Raw genomic sequence first — 26,513 nt, forward strand, 5'->3', positions numbered from 1 at the left:
TTTTGTTAAAAATATTTTATCTATATAACTTTTTAGTTTGTTTTTTTTTTCTCTTTAATTTTTAATAAAGCATATTGTTTTTAAATATTTTTCTTTTCTTTATACATTTTAATGATATGATATGATTTTAGAATATGCAATAAGGCTGACATATACAAAAATAAAAAAATGTCCTTGTTTGACCTTAAAACTTGATCTAACAGAAATTACACTGCACTATCATTTGACGACAGATAAAATTTGTTTTCGAATGGAACATAATGTAGTCTTATGACACGTGTAAGGTGGGTGCATAAAAACAATTCGTGTGGTAAATGTCATTGTACTTTTCTACAATTGCTTGATCAATACGTATTAACTCAAATTGAGAATCGTGTATGTGACAATCATACGATGTAAATTGGTTTCATATAAAAGTTTATCACCTACTTTTTTGTTGGTCGAAAATTAGATCAGATGGGATATATAGGTTTTGATGGAAGTCCTTATCTTAACACTATTTTGTTTGTCGGTCAAAATCACGGCCGACACTCTGCTAACCGAGAGATTGGTCGGTTAATCTATATTGAGTATGCAGCTATATGGGAGATTGGTCTGTTAATCGGGATGGTTATACGTCTGTTAAGAGTAAAACGCACAATTTAATGTTAAACTGTATCAAATATACAGATTTTTGGCATATTATAAGAACCAAATCAAAAAAAGAAAAGTGTCTGACAAAATGATATCTATCATAGAACATTTTCCACTTGTAAAAACATTTCATAGTCTACGCAGTTTTCAGTAAAATAAAAAGGCGTCGCGCAAGTATGTTTTTATGCTTATACGCATAGGAATTTTTTAATAAAAGTCGAAACAAACAATTTTAGATATCATTTAAAGGACACAAAATAGTACTTTGGGTCTAAAAAATAAATTTGCATTGGTGAATATTTCATAATTGTAATATAACGTGAATATTACCACGTTTTAGTGAAAATTATGAAAAAATAAAGTCTGTTAATAGGTTGGACAATTGAAATTGTGTCAGTTAAGAGTTAGAATGAAATTCAAAACAGTGTGGCTGTGGCCATTGATTGACATATTAAATTCATCCTTTGATTGGGACAATTTACATGAACGTTTGTCTGTAACGACCACTGTTCACGACGTACCTACGATAGACATTTAAACTGTGGGGTCACCAAAGGTTTCGTAACGCCTTTAATTATAAAATAATTCAAAAAATTAATTAGGAATAACCTTTATGTTTTGATTCATATAATTGATATAAACCAAAACATCGTGTTATTTCTGATTAGTTTTTCGAATTACTTTATTAAGGTGTTGAGAACCTTTGGTGACCCCATTGTTTAAGTGGCTTTAAAAAGTACATAGTTAGCAGTGGTCGTTACATACAAACGTTCACCTAAATTGTCCCAGTCAATGGATGAATTTAATGTGTCAATCAATGGGTACAGCCACACTGTTTGGAATTTCATTCTATTTAGCCACAGTTATTTTTGCTACCTTTATATTTTCCCATAGAAAAAGTTAAGAATGAGATGTTCCTAAGTAATAAAAAAAATGATAATACGGTGCAACAGTATTCTACGGAAGCGAATTAGCGCCACACATTTTTTTTTAATTTTTCTTCCTATATTTGCGTTATAACGCAAACCTCAAATATCTTGATTGCAATTGTTCATTAAGTTTTGTAAAAAATGTCCGTCTGTCATTTATTTCGGTTGTGATTTACTAGTAAGAGCATTTTTATTTTGACTTTCTTTGCATTTTATTGAAGGGTGTCACTTCAATATAGCGTGATATAAATTGGCCGCTGGAATATGCATGAATTTATTATTAATGTTTTCAATCAGCCTCAATTTTTGTGTCTGTTCAAAGTAGCACGTTCTCAAATCCGACTGAAAGTGTCTTTCTAATACAACACAGGGTACCGGTAAAATAAATATAAACTGTATATCTGTCCAGTGCATATAACGTGTTGTCATTCTCATATGCACATGATATTTGTCACTGGACGAAAAACCCTAATTTGTAAGCATCCTCCAATTGGTTCTTTATTTCTATTACTTAATCATATATTGTTTACAAAAAAAAGTAAAATCACAAAAATACTGAACTTAGAGGAAAATCAATTCGGAAAGTCCATAATCACATGGCAAAATCAAATAACAAAACGTATCAAAAACGAATGGACAAGAACTGTTATATTCCTGACTTGGTACAGGCATTTTCAAATGTAGAACATGGTGGATTAAACCTGGTTCTATAGCGCTAACCCTCTCACTTTAATGACAGTCTCATAAAATTCCATTGATGGCGTTAAATAAGCAGACACAATAAATAAAATAGTCAAAATATGGGTACATCAGTCATCATCGTATAACAATTTTAAAAGGAACAATTTTAAAACAGAACACAAAAACATCTACTATCTACGAACACATTCATTGATTTGAGTGTCTGACATCAGAAAATTTTATACGTCACATAAATTTGTCGTTCAATGTGCATACAAACGATTTTAAAATTTTACATAGGCAATGTTAGTCATTCTCAAGAAGTAAATGGAAAGGAGCGAATGCAGCTACATTTGGTCATCTTAAGTTTTAATAAATTTTATTACGTTTAGTTCCTTTCTTCATAAGTGTAGAGGAGAACGGCAGTTGTCCGCATGTAAACTTCTAGCATTTGTCACCAATATGAGTACATCGCAATCCGTTACTGTTTCAACACCCAGGGGTGTTTCATGTGTGTATTCTTAAACAATTATTATTTTTTTCTCTTTTTTTTAGCAATGCATCACTCTCTACTGTCCTTATCTATTATTCTATATTCTGCTACTCCATCCAGATTATCGTGTATACCATGAGGGTTCGGATTGGGGGTGTTGTTTATTTCTGTATTCTTTAAATTGTTATGTCACGTTTCTTCCGTGACGTTTTTTCCTTTTACCTTTTATTTATCTTACTCATTATTTTTTCTCTATTCTTTATATTTTAGCATCCCAATATATTTTACTTACTGATGTTTAGTTACATTACGACGTTTATCTCTGATTTATATACTGGTTACCAATGTAGATGACAAGTTGGTGTCATGCAAGACAATTAAACAGAATCCACATGACATATGCGACCATTCTTGGATGAAATTAACATTACTTTAATATTACACTTTTTGAAATCGTTTTTATCAATTTTCTATTTCCATTGTTTAAATTGTTCATTGTTCACAGTGGCGGATCCAGCCATTTTAAAAATGGGGGGTTCCCAACCCAGAGTAAAAAGGGGGGTTTCCAACTATATGCTCCCATTCAAATGCATTGATCGGCAAAAAAAGGGGGGTTCCAACACCCGGAACCCCCCTGGATCCGCCACTGGTTCATGTGTTGTTAAGGTATATTTTATGTTTCATTGCTCATGTGTTGTTTCCGTATATTTTAGCCGCTCGTCTTGAGCCTACCCATTTGATCCGATAACACCCCATATAGCAATAAAATTATACTTTTATTGCCATTCATAACTCTTAACAGACCGGGTTTTATACATCCGACCCATTAACAGACCAGGTTTTAATTAAAGATTGCTGTATGTCACCAAAATACAGATTTTCGTGAAGATTTTTCACACAATGATTTCAGTATGGTTAACAAACATAATGCCTGTCTTTTTTCGATGTTTAAAATATTGCATGCACGTAAATTCAACCAACGTGTCATTTTGTGTACAGTTTGTGTGTGTAAAATGTGTTTAAATTTATTGATGAGTAACCCTACTTTTCATTTTATAGATCGTACATTGAAGCTAGAAAAATAATAATTACACCACTGGATTCAGTACATTGAATTGTTTTGTTAGACATGAATATTTTTTATGATAAACATATATTTAAAAAGTTATACAGTGAAACATGCTGAACTTTCAATGATTTTCTCGATAACACCTGATTAACAGACTTTAGCCAACCCGATTAACAGACCAACCGCCGATATAGCCGCATACTCAATATAGATTAACCGACCAAACTCTCGGTAGCCGAGTGTCGGCCGTGAAAATATACAATCAGAATTTTTAAACAGACCGCAATGAATCTGTTCACGTGTAATATTCATGTATTTCAGTATCTGTGTTCTTTAAAAATGATTAACCAAATACATGTACTTTATGAAGCAGTATGCACGCCGATGTGAGCTTAATAAGAGAAAATAAACTATGCACGTGCACATCATTTAATATGGGCAAGGAAGATAAACCGAATTCCATTGGAATTCCATTGTCATCTACGATGCTAAGTTCTAACTTTGGTGAGCTCTGCACTATATTGGATACGGGCAACTGTTTGTCCGTTCGTAGGCAAAAGGTCTCCGAAATGGTCTTATGTGACGATAATCAGTAGTCAGGCGTAGATAGATAGATAGATAATTTTATTAACCAATCATGGTGCCCAAAATTTGAGTTATACAATCAAATGAATTACAAAATAAAGCACAGAAAATGATTAGAATGATTAAAGTACATTTAAACAAAAAACCACTTGCATACACATTTACACTAATTAACCTGATATAAACCAAGTTATTGACAAAACAAAGTTGTTATGGGTGCCACTGTGACCTGGAGAAATTACATAAATTTTTATAGTTCTAGGTCTATGGGAGACAACTCCTGATATTATATATTGGAATTGTTCTTAACTAAGGGCATAATCTTTGTCTCTTTCATTTCACTAGTCTTGGTGCAAATTCTTTTGAGGCAAAACCTATACCTCTAAACGAGCTCCCAATATTATGATATTTTTTTCAGCTTCAAAAATCCGTTTGTTACATAATGTTGGCAAATTTATAGCGAAGGGGAGATAATTCTAAATGATTTTGATTTTACCAAATTTAAAACATCTTTTTTACTAAGTTATGCTTATTTAGTTTTCGATCTAATTATCTGTAGTGTTTATTTCATTATATATCCTGGACAACGAACTCTAACAATTGAAAAGGGCAGGTCTCTTTAAAATTCTTCATTTTGTTACTTATTTGGCACTCTGTATTTTGAATGAATTTCAATGGTTTTAATTTTTTAGGTGACAAGTTTGGAAAATTCTGCAAATACCGACGAAGAAAGATTTCTATACAAATAATTAGAACTATAAATGAATGTGGTTATTATTTTTATTTATTTTTTTTTTTTTTTGTATTTATACATCTAGATTAGCCAGAAATGGTTGCACCATGATTATTACAAATTTTTGAAAACTATCTATAATTAAAGTGCTTATTTTCGTTTGTATTTTGCCTTTAATTTGCGTTTTATTGTTCTTTACTTGTAAGCTGGGAGTCCATAATTTCGGGTGAAATATAACCTCATGAAATTAAGGCAAGAGCAGTTTACCAATATTTCTAATCAAAATATATAAATCATAAGAACTGATACATGTACATTTTGCGATACGAACTCATGCTTTTCCTTCATCATTTTATAATTAATCCTGGCAATGAACGGTGCATAACCTACTAGTATTATTGCCAATAATGGGATATTTCATTTTTTGATTCTATATTTTTTCAATGTATCACTGTGTATATGTCAAATGCATTAGCATATGCATTTAAAAATTCGACTGCAATTACAAGTGTATTCTATCATTACTTTGTTTATGAATGATTTGGTGATTCATATATATAGTATGTTTCGCTCAAATACATTTTCTTTAATTTATATTAATATATTATCTTTAATTGTGGAAACCTGATATTAAGACCTTTTCTCGGTAGAATGTTTTGTGGTTAATTATAAACTTTTACACATGTCTCTATTCATTTGAAATAATTTCCTCAAAGTATAAGTATATGATCTGTGGTTAGGGAGCTACCATTTGATTTTTATGGTTTATGGTTTTTATGTTTTACTAAAGCAAGTTTTGTTCACTCTGTTCGGTACTGCTTTTTTTTTTAGTTTATCCTGACTTTTTATTACCTAAATTGTAGTCCTGACTTTTTTTTTGCAAGTGTCTCATCCTGCCTTTTTTTTTTACTCAAAACTCCTGTCCTGCCTATTTTTTTCAAATTTCATCCTAGCCCCCCCCCCCATAAAAATCAAATGGTAGCTCCCTTAACAACTAGTCTTCGTGAATTTCTATGTGCTATATAAGCGGATGTTTTTGTCTAGCCATAAAAAAAACGTTCAACCTACTATTAATTTTGTCCTGAAAATGGCAGTTGTTATCAAATAGTCCGTTTTTAATTATGCTGGCGTTTGTTTTTGTAGTAGTGTTATTAAAATGTGTTTCTGCTATTCCGTTGTTTGATGTTTTTTTTCTGTTTTAGGACATGTATGTCACCCGGATTTGTTTTGGCCTAACCGATTAATGACTATTGAACAACGGTGTACTGTTTTGGCCTAACCGATTAATGACTATTGAACAACGGTGTACTGTTTTGGCCTAACCGATTAATGACTATTGAACAACGGTGTACTGTTTTGCATTGAAACAACAAAAGAGAACATAATCTTCCGATTTGTGTTACAGCAGATTTCAGTCAGTATGTAGCTAATGGTAATATCTTTGGTTAGCTTGCTTGTTGGCTGAACCGTGAAGTCATTGTTAGGTAAGGTAAACTTCCCTCCTTTAATAGTAGACTAGCCCAACAGATAAAAAATCTATCTCTCTGTAGGACTAAGCTACTTTAAAAGGAGGGTAGTATACCTTACCTAACAATGACTTCACGGTTCAGCTAACAAGCAAGCTAACCAAAGATATTACCATTAGCTACATACTGACTGAAATCTGCTGTAAAATTGAATATTTTTTTCAACAATGACTTTCAATGAGTAAAATTTAATGTTTTGAAGATGACATTTTCAACTGTCCTGTAACACCACTGTACCAGTTTTAGGGAAGTTGGAACACTCGCTCACATGTTCAGTGTATGTCCACTTGTGTGTTAATATGTCATTTAATTGACTTAAGCTATTTCAATTCATATTTTATAGTGTGTCTTTCTATGTAGTGATGTACATAATTATTACAGTGAACGTTTGTTAAAACGTTTAAACTCGCAGGATTTGTTTGAATCTGGTGTTCAGTATGTGCCGTTTGTTGATGTGGTTCTTAAGTGTTTCTCGTTTCTCCTTTTTTACAGCTTGCAGTTCGCTGTGAGCCAAGGCTCCGTGTTGAAGGCCTAACCGATTAATGACTATTGAACAACGGTGTACTGTTTTGGCCTAACCGATTAATGACTATTGAACAACGGTGTACTGTTTTGCATTGAAACAACAAAAGAGAACATAATCTTCCGATTTGTGTTACAGCAGATTTCAGTCAGTATGTAGCTAATGGTAATATCTTTGGTTAGCTTGCTTGTTGGCTGAACCGTGAAGTCATTGTTAGGTAAGGTAAACTTCCCTCCTTTAATAGTAGACTAGCCCAACAGATAAAAAATCTATCTCTCTGTAGGACTAAGCTACTTTAAAAGGAGGGTAGTATACCTTACCTAACAATGACTTCACGGTTCAGCTAACAAGCAAGCTAACCAAAGATATTACCATTAGCTACATACTGACTGAAATCTGCTGTAAAATTGAATATTTTTTTCAACAATGACTTTCAATGAGTAAAATTTAATGTTTTGAAGATGACATTTTCAACTGTCCTGTAACACCACTGTACCAGTTTTAGGGAAGTTGGAACACTCGCTCACATGTTCAGTGTATGTCCACTTGTGTGTTAATATGTCATTTAATTGACTTAAGCTATTTCAATTCATATTTTATAGTGTGTCTTTCTATGTAGTGATGTACATAATTATTACAGTGAACGTTTGTTAAAACGTTTAAACTCGCAGGATTTGTTTGAATCTGGTGTTCAGTATGTGCCGTTTGTTGATGTGGTTCTTAAGTGTTTCTCGTTTCTCCTTTTTTACAGCTTGCAGTTCGCTGTGAGCCAAGGCTCCGTGTTTAAGACAGTACTTTTACCTGAAATGGTTTACTTTACAAATTGTGACTTAGATGTAGAGTTGTCTCATTAACACTCATACCACATCTTCTTATATATATTTAGTATATGATAGTGAAGCTTTCACACATCTTGGTAGGTCTAGGTTCAGAGGCAGATTCAATAACAACCAACGGTCTTATCATATTTTTTTTTATAACTCTATTAAAGTTCTAAATATAGAAAAAGCATCCGGAAAACATTTACGTATTTATAATATAATATGCAAAAATGCATATGGTTATGTATATATCTTTATAAAAGATATGAACATTGTGATATACTCTAGAATACAATCATATTAAACACATTGTTACATTCTAAACATTCTCAAGATTATGAATGATCACTTTTCTTGGTCAAAATGTAGTTTTTTCTAATTCAAACATGAATAGGAATTTATATATTTTACTGTGTATCTCAACCTATTTGACAAAGGAAGCAATTGAATCGTCAAAGTCCTGAAACCAAGGTTTGTGCTGAGCAGCCATAGTACCAGAATAGACCGATTTAAATGGCTGGTCTCTGTAAGTGATTATATTCACCACTTTATCATGTTCCCACTTGTGGAATAATGCACCTGCCTTTGGTGCATCTGGATGATATCCAGTTCCGTCGCTTAGATCTTGAATAAAATCGGCTTGTATGTCAATGTCATCGTGGCAATCTTTAACGTTTTTGCGTCTTTGTACCCATTGTTGCTCCTCCTTCTTCATTTCCTCAATGCTCTTTGGTTCGTTCGGTAAAGTTCCAGTAATAAACCTAAATGATAAGTTTAGTAATGAGTACAAGAATATATTCCTAGAAGATATATATATACAAATTCTGAACAATGTTTAGTAATACAATTGTGAGATAGTGGTTATCTGCACAAGCCATCAAAATTGTTACAGTCAAACTTCATAAACCGAAAGTTCATGTAAAAGTATTCTATGTAATTTGATGTGCATCAGGCTACTGATTTTCAGGAGTAAATAAAATGAGGAAGCGAAGGGAGATACTCAATCCAAAAAAAACCCAACCTGTTGTGCTAAAGCATATTTTGTATATGGTCATCTAGAGGTCAATATGCGGTCTTTAACAATTGATTGGAAAATAGAGTAGCACTGTAATACATTCTATTGCATCTACAGAGTACAACAGACAAATCAATATACTGCAAATGTATTCATAAAAAATATATGTGAGGAATACGTAAAAGATATAAACTAGGAGAATGGGCGCTCCCGGGCGCATTTTAGTAGGACCCTTAAATAAAGACATACAGTATAGAGTAATACATTGTGTAGTATAAATTGCTTAAAAATTAAAAATCTTAGGGTAATAAAAAATTGGTTCCGGAATTTTTAATGTTACATGGACATTGTAAGGAGTGTATGATTTTCTTTTTCGACTACGCTTTTCGACATAATTATAAAGATGTTGTACCTGGATATCCATAGTCCCTGTGCATCAAACATTGTGAACGAGAAGTACTGGTCCTGCGTTCCCATGTAAAACAATTTTCGATTACCACCATTTAACCAGAGGGATCCCTTGTATAAACCAGCAGGATATACCGATAGCGTTGACACCAGGCGTAAACTTTCTTCCAGGCACGGAAAACTGTATTTGTATCCTGTACACAGAATTATTGAATCTACTTCCGCCGAACTTCCGTCGATAAAATTGATCACTTTTCCATCAATTTTCTTTATTAATGGTCGTTCTTCAATTCCAGCTGGCCATTTAAAGTTCATTGGTTTCGACCTATAAGATGTGACAATACTTTTTGCTCCAAATTTCAAACATTGTAGAGCTACATCTTCCGCGGAATAACTAGCTCCAACAACCAATACACGTTGACCTTTGAACTGTGCAGCATCCCGGAAGTCATGCGAATGAATTATTCGTCCAGGAAAAGTATCAATGCCATCAAAAGTTGGTTTGTTCGGATTATTGAATATTCCAATAGCAACGATAACGTGTGTAAATTTGCTTTCGAATGTGCGACCTGTTTTAAGTTCTTCCGCTGTCACTGTAAAGTCATCTGATTTTTGGTTGTAGGTCACATACCTTACAACGGTGTTCCATTTGATAAAACGCTTTAAATCTGATTTACTTTTCTTGACAAGCCTCCCTAAAAAGGACAATTCAAAGGTATAACGTACTTATTTTTCACCAAAATAATTTAATTCATTGTAAGAAAAAAATCAAATTAGGGAGCTACCATTTGATTTTTATGGGGGGGGGGGGGGGGGGGGGGGGGCTAGGATGAAATTTGAAAAAAAATAGGCAGGACATGAGTTTTGAGTAAAAAAAAACGGCAGAATGTGACTCTTGCAAAAACAAAAAGTCAGGACGACAATTTATGTAAAAAAAAGTCAGGATAAACTAAAAAAAAAAAGGCAGGACCAATTAGAGTGAAAAATAAAAAGGCAGGACAGAGATTACAGCTAAAAAAAAAAGGCAGGACAAAATTTTCCATCCTAGCCCCCCCCCCCCCCATAAAAATCAAATGGTAGCTCCCTTGACGTCAGTTAGAGACATCACCACTACCTTTTAGCATATTATAATTACACTACTTAAAATCGAGAATTAAAATGGGGAATGTGTCAAAGACCCAACAACCCGACCAAAAGCAGAAAATTACCAAATGTCACCAATAGGTCTACAACACAACTAGAAAATAAACAAATGTCACCAATGGGTCTGCGTTGAAAATCCACAACTAAGAGGCGGGCTTCAGTTGGCTCCAAAACAAAAATGTGTACTAGTTCAGTGAAAATCAATGTTATACTTAATCCGAAAGATATAAATGAACTTATTTTTTTTTAATACAAGACTAACATAGGACAGAGCATCGTGACTAGGACAGGCACAAAAGTACAGGTATTTTTCATGATAAACCGTACTTTTGATTTTGCTGAGAAACAGAATTTTATTTTGTTTTCTCAGTTAGATGCAACACTCATAAGAGCACGTGCTTCACGTGACAACAGAGTAAAGCAAAACACATAAAAATGTAATATTTAATGAATGGCTATTATCTATTTTGAATTTATTGAACCATAAAACTAATTTTTGACTCTTCACATTGAATAATCCGCGAAGCGGATTATGTAAAATGTGAAGAGTCAAAAATTAGTTTTATGGTTCAATAAAATCAAAATAAATTATTGCCATTCATTATAAATAAATTTCTATCAAAAATAAGGCTCAAAGAACTTTTTATATCATTTATATTAACAATAACAACGTACACACATAGTGGCGTATGAATACACAACGTCGACAGAGTGGGCGTGTCGCCATCAAAATTGACAACATTGAAAATAAAACTAATAATTTTAACCAATCAGAAGACAGTAGAAACACCAAATTTATCTATAACTAAATAATGTATATAAATACAAGCTAAAACATGTAAATCATTAAATATACCAGGCTATAAAATGTGTCCGCCAGACGCGCGTTCCGTCTATAATTATAGACATGATGATAAATCGTCCATGACGCTTCAATAAAAAGAAATTGTCACACAAATAACTTACAACCCAACCTGTAGAAGAAAAAAAAAAGGAAAATACCTTCCATGTAATCTCTCAAGACGCGGCGAGGAGGAAAAGACGGTATTGCTTTGCCATAATGGTCATCAAATGTGTAATCCGGATACTCTAGACCTTCTTTCGGACCATTCGACCAAAGATGTTTGTACATGCCACCATGACATGGTTCTCCAAATCCATCAGTTCCTATAACAGTGAAAGAAGAGTTAATCTTCATGGACTATTTTGTGTCTTGGAAGGACCATAAAACATTATACGTACAATTATAATTATTTTATCTCATCTCAGAAGAATGCATCATTTTTGTATTTGAAAATCAACTTATTTTGAAGCTTTTGTCATTTTCTACTGTGAGTAATACAAATATAAAAGTATAATGCAAAATTTGAAGTCTGAAAAAAACTTTTATAAGATTTATGTAATTTCTGAGAAGACAATATGCACAAAATAACTTCAAAGTCAATTTTTGATAAACAAAAATATATATATATATATATTAAGTTTAAAATCAAATCATCCCTGAGTTTCGTTGGATTCGTTTGGTCATGATAGGTTGTTTTATGTTGGGTTTTTTTCTCGTTTTTTCCTTCCGCTTATCAATTTGGATTTGAAAGCATTCGTCTCTTTATGTAGATAGACCATTGTTGTGCCTTACTTTAATTACTTTGGTGGTCTTAGGAGTTCGTCTATTGCACTGCATTCATTCAAAGATCTAGTTGAAGTAACAAAAAAAATGTATTCATCTTTTTAATCCTTAGATCCTTAATCCTTAAATATGCCTAATCAAATACAATAGTTAATAAGAGAATATCTATATTATTTACCCGTCATCCATGTAAAGTTCCACAGCCCAAGCCATGTGTCACTTTTCTCGAAACAAACTACTTCAGTCGAAGGATCGCTGATCTGATCAAAGTGAAACAATGCTGTCACACCACATGGCCCTGCACCAATGATACAAACTTTCCTTTTACTACCCATTGTGTTCCTTTAGGCAAAAGGGACTACAAATAGCAATTTGTTCGAAGTTCCACAATAATACTGAAAATCAGATTATATGATAGGATTTATGGCAAAAAATGTATTTATGACATTATTTATGACATTTATCAAGAGTTTTCAAAGGGGGACGAAAGATACCAAAGGGACAGTCAAACTCATAAATCTAAAACAAACTGACAACGCCATGGCTAAAAAAGAAAAAGACAAACAAAAAACAGCACACATGACACAACATAGAAAACTAAAGAATAAACAACACGAACCCCTAAAAAAACTAGGGGTGATCTCAGGTGCTCTGGAACATCTGAAACTTAAATCTCACAAATTGAGATAGAAGTAGAAATTTTTTTTCAAAAAAGAAATGTTTTCGTTTTGATTGATTATTTACCTGTCTTGTAGTATTCCTCACCTTAGTTTCTTAAAGGTAGTATGTACTTTAGTTTAATCAGATAAAAACTAAAATCACAAAAATACCAAACGCCGAGAAAAGTTCGTACTAAAATGGCAAAATCAAAAGCTCAAACACATTAAGCGAATGGATTTTACAACTCTCATATTCTTGATTTGGTACAGGCATTTTCTTATGTAGAAAACGATGAATTAAACTTTGTTATATAGCTAGCTTAACATATCACTTGCATGACAGTCGCATAACATTTCATTATATTGACAGCAGTGTTAACAAAAACAGACGCATAAGGCAATAATGACAAAAACGGGGTAAGGTAATCAACAACCACAACAACCACAAAACAACGTGCAAAAATAAACAAAAAAGGCACTCAGACAAAGACCATCATTAAAAATGAAACACAAGAATACAAGAATTTACAATAGCACAATAACGGGCTACACAAGCACAGAGTCGAGCTACATGCAACAAAGAAACACAAAAGGCAGTGGTGGATCCAGGGGGTGGGGGGGGGTCCGGGGGTTGGAACCCCCCTTTTTTTGGCCGATCAATGCATTTGAATGGGAGCATATAGTTGGAACCCCCCCCCCCCCCCCCCTTTTACTCTGGGTTGGGACCCCCCTTTTTTTAAATGGCTGAATCCGACACTGAAAGGGCACATAGACATAGCAAACTAGCAAAAAAGAAAAAAAAGAATACATAAATTTACCATAACACAATAACACAATGACGGGGTGTACAAGTACAGAGACACGTCAAACGGACATCACAAAAAAAAACCCAGAATAAACAGTTAAAGTGATATATTCATAAATGCAAATAAAAGAATAGTATCACACGTTATCGAGATGATTAACAAAGTCAGTACACAGAATCTATACTTCAATATAGAAAGTTTTTTTTCTGTTTTTCAAAATAGAAATTGCAGATCAATTAGAATTTTAAATAATTCTTTAAAAAATATTTCAAATAATTCAAAACAATTTGGTGACAAACCAAAGACATAACAACAAATTTTAAATTTACCTGCTTTACAAGAAATCTTTCCTTCAAGATGATTGTACTAACGATATACAATGTAGTTGAACGGTTGTTTTGATGTTGATAAATGTATATCATACCTGAGTGTTGGACATAAACCTATATCTTATCACCAGGTCAATATCAATATTGATAGTGGACATGGCCGAAATATCAAAAATGGAGCATTTGTCCATAGAATATAGATCATTCAAACAATTTGATAGAAATAAATTTATTGAAAATTCTCATTGAATCGATTGGAGATGTTGATGAAGCAGCTAATTATTGGTATAATTTATTTCTGAGCACCCTAGACAAACATGCTCATACGAAAATTAAAAGGGTCAAAAATACCCAACAACCAAAGTGGTGGACTCCTGATATAAATAGCGCTAGACACCAAAGAGATTATTTTCACAGAATTGGTGATATATATATATATATATAATTATAAAATTTGGCGTAATAAGGTTACATTTTTAGTAGAAGAGGCAAAGAAAAAATATTTCCAAAATGCTATTTCAAATTGTAAAGATAGTAAAACTATTTGGAAGTACGTCAAAAGTCTAAATCCTAAAAACATACATAATAATATCACGAATTTAGAATATAAAAATATTGTAATTCAAAATAATGTTGATATAGCAAATACATTTAATGTGCATTTCACAAATATTACTGAATGTATACATGGTATAGTTGATAACAAATTAATGGTGCCAGTTTTGATGCACTCAATAAATTTGTAAAATCAAAGTTACAAACGGGTAGTGAAAAATTCATTATACCAGAAATGAGTATTTTAGATGTAAACATGTATTTAAGAAAACTTGACAAGTCTAAAGCAACTGGTTTAGATGATGTCGGGCCAATTATTTTGAGCATGTGCAGCGATGTCATTGCACCAGCCTTGACATATATATTTAATCTAAGCATTAAAAGTGATAAATTTCCAAGTATTTTTAAAACTGCAAGAGTTTGCCCAATTTTTAAAAGTGGCGATGCCTGTAATCCTGATAATTATAGACCAATAGCAGTTTTGCCTTGTCTCTCAAAAATCATAGAACGACATATAGATAATAGTTTGTATATATTTTTAAATAGTAATGACCTTCTTAATACTACACAGTCATGTTTCAGACCTAAACATTCGTGTACTACTGCACTTACTAAATTAGTAGATGAATGGTTAGCAAATATAGATAATGGAGAGATAAACGGAGTTAAATTTTTAGATTTAAAGAAAGCTTTTGATCTGGTTAATCATATAATTTTATTGAAAAAACTTGACATTGCCAAGAATTAGTCCGGTTTAAGGGAGGTAATCCAATCTTATTGAAAAATTCCTTCCAAGAACAGATAACTCGGAGTATACATTGCTATCTCAACAGGCCACAGACCACAATTAATTCCTCTATCAGTTCTTTATAACCTTTTGCATCATTAAAAAAATTGCACCATGCACTTTTGTCCAATTTTTTGTGTGTGTAATGTATTGTCCTAGTCCAAATATATATCCAAAATTCAGAAAGATTGAAGCAATCACTTTTACAAATTTAGCCAATACACATCCATACCCCTATTGACAAGTCAAGAGATGTTCCGAAAACTGTAAATATCACCTTTTTGCACTTGACCTAATCACTCATTCCATATCAAAATCAGTTAAAATACAACCTCCAAAAATTTATTTGACCTCTCTTCTTTCATTTCCACCCAAAAAGATTTAAGGAATGAGTGAGGAAAGGAAAGAAAAAAAATTAAGGAAAAATACACTCTAATTAAAAGGAACTATATTCGTGGACAACGAAAAGCGGGGTCATTAATTGTGGTCTTGGGCCTATTAGGGGCCTAAAACTTGACCAATTCTAATAAAACTTGGCATGATTCAAGCTTAGTATATTATAAAACAGGTTACAAAGTTTCAAAGCCATATGATACCAAATAAAAAAAATGTGGCATTTTTTATATCTGAATTTTGGGTGCTGAATTGTGGCGTTGAATTAGAACAATTAAAACTATCAAGTTTGAGCTTCTAAAAACCAAAAGATACCAAAACTAACACTTTTTAATGTCTCTATGTATAAGTTAACATCTATTTAAAGCAACAGAAAGCATATTTCATGTATAAGACTTATGCAAAATGGCCAGAAGTTAATTTTATATGAGCCTGTGCCAAAAAATAGAGGTTTTCAATTAGGGTGAGGCCTTATATCAAATGTAATATTTTTCACTTACCACAATTTTCTGAAGTTGTTAAGTTATCAAACAAACTTTAACAGGTTATAAATGTACTTTTGATGGAAATATAAGTTTCAAATAGCATAACGCATGTGGATAAAATGGTCTTTAGCAATGTTATGCTTAAAAAAACAGATTGCCAGTTTAGGCCGTTCCCCACATTTGCATATTTAAAAGCATATAAATGATATGGGAGATGGAGATATACTTCTTTTTGCTAAAATCTGTGCTCAGATATGATAAAACATGGAGCCTGGATGTAACAAGACTGTCACTTTCAACTATATATGCAGACAGTATGGTCTGATGCAAAGTTTATTAACTTTACTGTTTAAAAACTGAATGAAATGTCAGCCTCAAAAGGCCAATATTTAAACCACTAGCTATCCAACAGAAGAAAGTAAAGGTAGTCTGTGAAACAGAAATGGTTAAGCAACCAGTAATAAGTGTTTTTGATGTTGGTTCAGTGCAATCTGTTTTGGAATACAACTTTTAAGTGCATAGAACTTCACATTTCACCTGCTGTGTATACTGACCGTTAGACTTAGACTATTAAAACAGCACATTTTGCACTCTTTTCATGTTTTTATCTACTTTTTTTTGTGTTCAGAGTTCACAAATAAGTTAAACAACTGAAATAAATACCACAAACACAAATAGATATCAGAAAAAAACTGTCAGAGAGAAATTAAGCATGCTGTTTTTGAAAAAATAGTGAAAAAAGTGAAAAAGCTACATTTTAGGCATTTAACCTGAAAAGTGACTTTTTCACAAAATTTCTATCAAATGAAAGTGAAAATCATTTCTTCTCATATAGTTTGACAAATCAATACCAATAGATCATTCAGAAAAGATGCCAAAGTAAAAATTCCAAATTTGCTGAAATGCACCTCTTAGGCCACAGACCACAATTAATTCCTCTATCAGTTCTTTATAACCTTTTGCATCATTAAAAAAATTGCACCATGCACTTTTGTCCAATTTTTTGTGTGTGTAATGTATTGTCCTAGTCCAAATATATATCCAAAATTCAGAAAGATTGAAGCAATCACTTTTACAAATTTAGCCAATACACATCCATACCCCTATTGACAAGTCAAGAGATGTTCCGAAAACTGTAAATATCACCTTTTTGCACTTGACCTAATCACTCATTCCATATCAAAATCAGTTAAAATACAACCTCCAAAAATTTATTTGACCTCTCTTCTTTCATTTCCACCCAAAAAGATTTAAGGAATGAGTGAGGAAAGGAAAGAAAAAAAATTAAGGAAAAATACACTCTAATTAAAAGGAACTATATTCGTGGACAACGAAAAGCGGGGTCATTAATTGTGGTCTTGGGCCAACATCCCAGCGTGCATGGTTACATAACGAGGCCAGGCAATTAACACCTTGTAGTTTTTGTCTCTTATCTCAAATTTATGTTATAAACATGCAAAATAAATTTGCTTTCGGTTTTGACAAGTTTACTAGTAAAATGTAACAATTTACGTGTCATCTTATTCTACTTAAATAGATTTTAATTGTGTTTTTTTTTTACTCTAATACCCCGATTTATTCATATTTCTATAGGAGGAATAGTGTTATGCTTTTTTTGTATATATGCTTTTGTTTGTTCTAATATCACTTATTTTAATGGTAATATTTGAAGGCCTGTTTTTGTTTCTTGTGTCTCTTTTGTCTTTTAACTTGAATATTTGGTTAAGAGTTTGGAAACATTTTTTTTTGTTCTGGCTGTTTGTTACACGTTTATAAACTAAATAATGTCTACTACCTTAAACAGAACAATATGTAATAAATAAGCATTTTATAGCAGCATGTGTTTTTGTTATGAACAATAGGTGATGTTGTACGTCAATAAGTCCGCAAGCCAACTACAAAAATAACAAGTAGACATTTAAAAAGGGATAAATACCGTGGCAGTCCGGAACAATAGTCTATATAATGTAACGGGCACTTAATCGCCCAATATCAAAGTTTCTAATAAATTTAACTAAAGCAAGCAAAGATCTGCCATAAATTTCTGCCAAAAACGAAAACACTGACCAGCCGATGTTCGTGACTTCAAACATTTTAGAAAATAAGTGTGTTTACTCTAGTACGACAATTTATTTCAAGACTATAATACTGCAATAAACAAGGGTAGCTTTATCAAGCAGTCTATTGTAATAAAATGGATTGAGCTAGTTTTCCAAATGATTTATATACTGTTTTTTCTTATATTGTACTGTTCACCACTGTCCCAGGTTAGGGAAGGGTTTGGCGCCCGTTAACATGTTAAACAACGCCACATTTTGTATGTATGTGCCTGTCCTATGTCAGGATCCGGTATATCAGTGGTAGTCGTTTGCTGCTGTGTTACATATTTTTCATATTGTACATGAATAAGCCCTTGGTTTTTTCGTTTAAATACATTTGTCGTTTCGGATTTTTTTTTACCTAAATATGTTGTAAGGGTTTGGTCATTGTTGAAGGCCGTATATGGTGACTTTGCTAATATCTGTGACATTTAGTCTCTTGTAGAGAGTTGTCTCATTGGCAATCACAAAACATCTTTTCTATATCAACTATATAAAAACTTCAATAACAATATATTTATAAACATATAAAACCATACTAATGACCAGAAATTTTCGTTTGGTGATAGTAAAACACTATCTTGTGTTTTTTTTGTTTTTTTCGGTATGACAGAAAACTAAGTCTATAAGCATAAAAGAACAATATCTAAAATACATTTTCAAACTTTAATAAATTTACTACTCCGTGCCGTAAGCCTCCGAAGTTTGTGAATCAATATACAAACACTACCATGGCTGTAACAATAATCGGACAAACAGCTATATATATATATATATATACATTTACAAATTGATCAAACAGCAACGAAGAAAACTTTTTTTGTTTAAACCTACAAGAATTTAGTGACGTAAATGCTTTAAATGTTAAAACAAAAACAAAAATGGAAAGAAAGCACATTTTTTTGTACATATATACAAGATAAACACCATCTGGGACTATTGAAAACTGTCAATATATTATGTAACAGATATTATCAAATGATGGAATGAAGGTTAAACTTTGCTTGTTATAATCAATATTTTCAGTTTGATACTCAAGATGAGACGGTATACGAGGCTAACTTGCTGTGTATATACATCCTTAAAAAAATTCTACTAAAATACCCCTACAGATGTCTGATACAATGGCATTATTTACAGGATTACATATGATATCATGATATCTAAATGAATGAATATGTACAATTTCTTTGATATAAGAGCAAAAAAGGGAACACAGAGAACTAACCGAAAAATGTTTATAACCTTAAAAAATCAAGTTCTTGGGTATTTTTAGGTAATAACATAGCCCCCCCCCCCCCCCCCCCCCACACACACACACATACACACTTCCATGACCAAACCCCCACCCTTGTAACGAAACATTGATTTCTTACCTAAATTTACTCAAAAGTGTTTTACATTTTTTTTTAATTATCTTGTAGATAACTTTCACTAAATCAATCAAAGATATGCCATAAATTTCAACCAAAAAGTGGTAATAACGAAAAGGAATAACACGCATTCAACCAATCTAAAGTTAAGTTTGTATTAAAATGTCTACTTTCTGCCGCCAACAGTTTCTTTTAAAAGAACTACGAGCTTTTCTTTCTTCCGCAGTTTTGTTTTTATGCCAAAAGCTAACAGTTTCTGTTTAATTTCTTCGACTGACAGGTCTTCAAAATCAACAACCTCGTCGGTTGATAAAGATGAGTTGACGGAATTTACCGTTGACACATAGTACTTTTCGTCTGCGGCTTGTATCTCTTTCGACACATTCTCCTTCTTTTGTGCTCGGGTAACACGGATGTGGTGTTCCCACCAGTCGTCATTCTTTTTCACATAATTCCTTCTTTCCCGTTCCATTTCGCTGCATAAGTTTTCTATTCGCTTTCTAACTTTAATCGTATCAATAGTGCAATCCATCTTATTAGTTTTCTTTTGATATATTGTTTTAATACTGTCATTAACTTTTTCGACCGCCTGACCGCTAAACTTTCGAATCTGTCCGTAATTTGACACGTAAAATGGGATGTGATAGACGAGCGTATGTATATACGGAGTAATATTTTCAGGACGGTATCCATTCCGTTCCTTCCCGATTTCAATAAAGTCAGAAGCCCACTTTTTACACATATTGAAAACAAATTCTGGTGTTTTGAGTTCAACAGCGGGGGAGTTAATCAGTCGTAAAATGGAGGAAAAGTCATTCCATAGTTTCACCGTTTGATCGTGGGTATTGTTATGAATACAGAACATTAACTTTTCTGGTAAATTTTTCATAATTTTTTTCATATCATCTCCCCTTAAAGAAGTCCAATCTCTTTCGCACCTTCCAGATTTTGGTGTCCAAATGTTAAACGAAACCCCACATGATCTGATACTTTTGACTAAAGACTCTAGATAGTCTGTTTTGTTACCTACTGCTGCTGCTCTGTCATCCTTTTCTGCCGCATCATCAATCAAATTTCGCAGTAACACGTCGAACACTCTCATAGTCAAATGAAGTTCGTCTGGAACGATATGGTTTGGATCTATTTGTATTAGGGGTGGATTCTTTACGCTAAACTGTTTCTTACTGTTCTTACTAATCAAATTTATTTCTGCAATGGATCGCCGGTGTTCTTCTAAATGATAGAAATTCCAGGATTTAGAAAAGTCACTTCTTTCCATTTTTGACACCTTGCACCATGGACAAGCATATTCTGCGATTGCGCTACTGAGACCCAGGCATAATTGTACAAACTTCATATCACCTCCAGAGAAAACTTCGATCTCATATTGACGGTCTTCAATCAAAATTGTACCTTCAGAATAGAGCTCATTGATATCATCAAACAACGGTTTCAGCGACGAACGAATATTTTCATAATTTTCAGTGCATTTTACGATCGCCAAAGTTTTTTGATGTAACGAGGATAAACTTGTTTCGTCATCGATCAACGAAAAAGACATTACAACATAATTCGAAATTCGGCTAACTTTGGTTCCGTCGCCTGATACCTTTATTCTGACTTTTTTCTGAGCATCGTCTGTCGGAACATCATTAAATTTCTGTTTAATTGCATTCTCAACTTCTGACCTGAAATTCAAGAATGCGCCGGGTACATTTCCAGGCGTCCGTTCTAACTGTATGTCTTCGTTAAATTTATCTCTGCAATTCTTTATTAAGTAAAATTTTGGCAGGTCATTTGTCTTCATCGCTATCTCGTGATATGCTTGATCACTAATTGCAAATTTATCGAGGAGAAAAAGTATTTCTTTCAGTCGAATTTCATCATTTTCCGATTGACTTTCTGTTTGTTCTCCAAATCTTATGTTGATGTCTTCTCCGTGTTCGGTTTCAAAAACTAAATTTTTTGGTGTCAAACCATAAGTCTCAGCAAACCATAGCGCCTTTGCAGATTGTGTCTTTAGCGTTTGCATTTTAGCATATCTCTGAGACTTGCCGAGATCACCAACCGGTTTTCCACCGACACTTGAAATATGGTGTTTTTCTAACAAGTCCAAGCATTTGTGTAGGCTGTCGTTTTCGCGTTTTAACTTTTCTGTGATTGTTTCCAATTTCTGGTAATCGGCATTCCCTCGCGATCTTTGTTTTTCTTCGGAAAGTAATTGTTTATGAAGTTCTTTGCATCTAATGGACAGTTCTATTTTATCTTCCTCAAATTTTGAAAGGCGGTACGATAATGAAGTCACATCCTGAAGTTCAGAGTCATACACAGCAATCTTTGTTATTCCCTCGTTGAAAGACGAACGTTTTCGGCCACATCTAAATTTTGTCTTGTATTGATAAGAAACTCGCTCCGCGGTCTTTTTAAGTCTTTCTTCAAGTCGGTATGTGCCTTTTAATTGAAAGGTTGAAATCTGAGTATTTAAAATTTCTATATACTTATAATCGGAAAATTTCGTTTTAGTTTTGTGAATTTCACTGATAAAATTGTTCTTAATTTCGAGAGTCAGCGAAATTTCACCTCGGCTTAGAAAATCTTTATGAAGATGAGGAGAAAGAGCATTTGATATAGCCGGTTTTAAATCTTTGTCTAGCTTGAGCTTGCAGTAAGCTGTAAATTCGTCTGACATGACTGGTATATATGGAATGTAAAACATATGAATGGAGAAGAGTTTTACAAAATTCTCTGCGGGACACTATAGCTGATCAAAAGTACATACTTCAATGGCACATATCATCCTCAACGTCTCGACAGGCACAGTTTTCATCTCCAAAGCACCCTTTTCAGAAACATAAACTTTTTTCATATGTAATTTGGGTTTGACTGTTAATGGAAATGCAATTTTCAATCCACGTCCACTGGCGTTCAGGTTGTAATGCCAGTTTTTGTGTAGTGGTAATTTTTCAAAATCATCCACACTTTGTAAAATGTAACTGTTTTCTATACCAAAACAATGTCTGAACACATCAAGGTCAAATCTAATTATCACAGTATTGTGCTTCCCTCTAAGCCTCTGTTGTATAGCCAATTCAAAGTTACGAGCTGACAACGTCAGACGTGAATCGTCGATTTCTGGTGTATAGAAGGTATTTAACAAAACTTGGTTAAGATGAGCCTCTGGTTCCCACGAGCATTCGTAAACAGAGTAACCTTCCCATTTCACCATGTACATAAGCTCCTGTAAAAAAAGGGATGCGTGTCAAATATAAAAATTGATAAGAATATAAGAATCGGCACATGTATCATACACAGTAATAAAGTATAACATATAATGTATGTTTCTTAGAAGAATTGTGAAAAACAAGAGAAGTCGGGACATATGTATCTTATTAAGAACTTGTTCGGAACCAAAATTACTTTTTCGCATTTTCAATAATAAGGCGGAAGATCTTAAGCGGACATCCCAAGCTCTAGAGAAACAGACAAGTCATTGCAAAAAAAGATAATATATAGATATGCAAAAGAAAATAATTAACGAAATATTCAGACCAAAGCAAAGAAAAGGGGGGGTCTATGCCATTAAGCGCCAATATGAAAAAATTGTCTGGACAAAAAAATTCACAATTTGTCTTCACAAAAAAAATCCGTCATCATTGGAATAAACGAGACATCTGATATAATGCATTTCATTAAAAACAAAACTCTCATAGACGCAAATATTAGAAATGGGGTGCTTACAAAATGTAATCAATGATATGTAGTTATCTCCTTATATATTAGTAGTATATGTACCATGCGGGAGTTTATCAAAGATCGTACTTTATGATAACGCGACAAGTGGACAAAGCAAACAAACACGGCATCATGTGTAAATATATATATACAAATCAAAGATGTGTTACTTTGAAAAGAACCTCAAAATTGTTTGCAAATAATTTAACATTACGAAAAAGTTTTCCTATAAGATTGTTATTTGAAATATTGATGAAAATCAAATGCAAAAATCAGGTCATGTTTATAAATACGAAAGAGCGTATGGGTTAAATGTAGTTATCTATAAACATATGAATGCCACAACGAAATAAACAGGCGTATTCGTTCTGGGTGAAATTTTAAATAAGGATGAGACACCATTTTTTCTTCTTTTGTGGAGATAGATTATGTATACATGTATTTCATTCTCTCCATTTGAAAAACTATTCTTCTATCGACAAATTTGTAAGAAAAATATTTTTATTACTTTACAGATTTTTTTTTATATGAAGAATACAAATTAAGGCATTAAAGTGTCAAAGCGTATAGATAAAAAAAAAAAAAAAAGGCTATTATTTTGTTATAATATGTGGATTCTTAAAATATTACACTGGACCCTTTTAAGCAAATATCTTTTAGAAGAGCTTTCATATTTGAAGCAGATGCTATATATATATATTGGTATAAACGGTAACAGAGAATCTCTTATTGATAAAACTGCTTGTCCACTATTTTAAACAAGTTCAAAGCTTAAGTTTGAATGTTTAATAAATAAATGGAAATTGTACGTCTTTATATAACCAGTAATGGAATGGTCAGTTCGCTTTAAACTAACTAACATAATTTTAAGTGGTTTTGAATTTCAAAGAGATGACACACTTCAACTTCATCCAAACTAAGCTTAAATGCCTACCTTTCTTTTCTCTAATTTTCTGGAAATAAGTCGTTCAACTCTGTATTCATTTGGTAAGATTTCTCTTTGTGGAACAATTCTCTCTTCTTTTATAAATATTTTCTGTCCAAAGCACAACTCTCTCCAATTGATTTCCTTTTTAGTACGTAATTGCATATGAAGCGTCATCGTTGATTTTCAGTTATAAAATGTAAAATAACTTATAATACGATTAATCTTTTGCCGATATTTCAGATAATTGTCATTTTTATTATCATTTTCCTGTTCTGTACACATAATTTGTGACACTCTATCGGCTAAGTCGACCACCTACTCTTGTTTATTATGTCTACGTGTACCTGAAACTCTCTTTGGCATGTTTTAATTAACAAATCTAAACTTTATTGATGCGTGTGTGTGTGTGTAATCTAATCATGGAGGAAACAATATTGCAAGATTTTTTTTTATTAAAACGACAGTATAAAACATTTGAAAATATTCGTTTAAATTTAAACATATTGCCTATTTTGCGTTTTATTTTATTCGAATGTAACCAGGTATGTGCATTACTTGTGTATTGCAACGAGTCTTTTCCTCGCTAAAGACATACAATCAAGATTTTATGCCATGCTTGTTCAATCATTTCAGTATATCAATACTTTTGAGGGGATGTTCTGTTCTGTTCTGTACAGGTATTCACCTCCGTTTAATCGGAGCACTCCACTTATCGGATGAGCAATTTAATTTACACACCGAGATTGCGGATATCTTTATATTTACATTAAAAATATGTACGACTAAAAGAAATATTTTAAAAGTCTTAAAATATTACGACGATAATAAGTTAAAAATATTATGTACACATCACAATTGCGGTAATAAGAATCAACACGATATCACGGTAAAAATGTATGCAGCTAATGTTCACCACTTGTATCACAATAAAAATGTACACAGCACAAGTTGCAAATACAATATCACGATAAGAAATGTACACAGAACTATTGCGGCAATAGCGTTCACCACTATATTATGATGAAAATGTTATTTACAGCTTATTTAATAAAACTATAAGTGCCCTGCCAAGGCTATCATTAAAAGTATAAATCACGCACTTCTTGATAGACTGATACAAGTTAGCTTGGCATCCCATGCAGACTGTACAGACTATATTGGATATTGCTCTTGATTTGAAGATATTATAGAGTGTACTAGTTAGCTTGGCATCCCATGCAGACAGTACACACCATATATTTACGATTTCGATGTTATTTTACTTGAAAACTTTAACAGTTAAAATCTAGGACATTTTAGTAAGACTTATTTGCTATTTCAGTATTTAAATATATACTTTAGATTTATAAAAGTTAAAATCTAAAATAATTAGAGCCTTCATATATTTCTTTTACTTGATGTCACATAAAAGTTTTGTTCGCTTTATATGTAACTGGTAGCAAAGATCTTGTGTTTGCCTTTCTATATCCAGTAGCTTGTCCATTGGCTGATTATTCAGTATATTTGTCTTAGAACAATCCAGTATAATTTTCATCAGTATTTCATCATTACTGACGTCGATTGTACCACCCCCTTCTATCTCTCTTAGCTTGTTGACTAGCTTCGCCATGCATTTTTGTCGTACATCACCTAGCCTAGTACATTCCAGGAGAAAATGTTCAAGGGTTTCATCATTGTCCTTACATAGCTTACAGTCAGGCAGTACTATATTTTTACTGAATTTTGCTTTTATACTTTGAAGCATGTAGGTACCAGTTACTAGCTTACATTTCAATTCCGCTTTTTTGATGTCATATTGATTATTTCGAACACATTTCCAAATGTTATGCGGATTATTTACCGGATTATTTTGCAACGATAAATGTTTGAGTGTTGATTTTGTATTACATTCTTCTGTCCAAATTGAAGACCAGTAATCATTTATGGCTTTTTGAAGTTGTTTTTTCCAAATATATTTTGATGGAGGATTTTTCATAATTTCTTCTGCTGTTGGGAGTTGGTATTTTTGTAAAATTTTGCTTATACGACAGATGAAGGAATTGTCAAATTCTGTGCTGATTTCTAGTTCCCATTCTAGGATTTGATGTTCTATTGAGCCATCTAGGCGAGAAATTGAGAGAAATAAGGCTAGCATGTTTTTGTCCAGTACCGATTCAATGGGTTCAGCTCCTATTAGTATAT

The 26,513-nt window shown here is 32.7% G+C and overlaps 1 protein-coding gene across 1 annotated transcript in view; it reads right to left on the reverse strand.

Moving 5' to 3' along the window:
* Nucleotides 1-8,266: 8,266 nt before the first annotated feature.
* LOC143053855 (trimethylamine monooxygenase-like) overlaps nt 8,267-26,513 on the reverse strand; it is a 28,899-nt gene continuing 10,652 nt past the window's right edge. The window contains exons 2-5 of the mRNA XM_076226641.1: nt 12,365-12,581; nt 11,562-11,726; nt 9,421-10,111; nt 8,267-8,754 (exon numbers count right to left, since the gene is read on the reverse strand). Coding sequence (XP_076082756.1) covers nt 8,418-8,754; nt 9,421-10,111; nt 11,562-11,726; nt 12,365-12,521 — 1,350 coding nt within the window. The 5' untranslated portion in view covers nt 12,522-12,581 and the 3' untranslated portion in view covers nt 8,267-8,417. The remainder of the gene's footprint in view (nt 8,755-9,420; nt 10,112-11,561; nt 11,727-12,364; nt 12,582-26,513) is intronic.

This window comes from Mytilus galloprovincialis, chromosome 12, assembly GCF_965363235.1.
Source record: "Mytilus galloprovincialis chromosome 12, xbMytGall1.hap1.1, whole genome shotgun sequence".
Taxonomy (NCBI): Eukaryota; Metazoa; Mollusca; class Bivalvia; order Mytilida; family Mytilidae; genus Mytilus; species Mytilus galloprovincialis.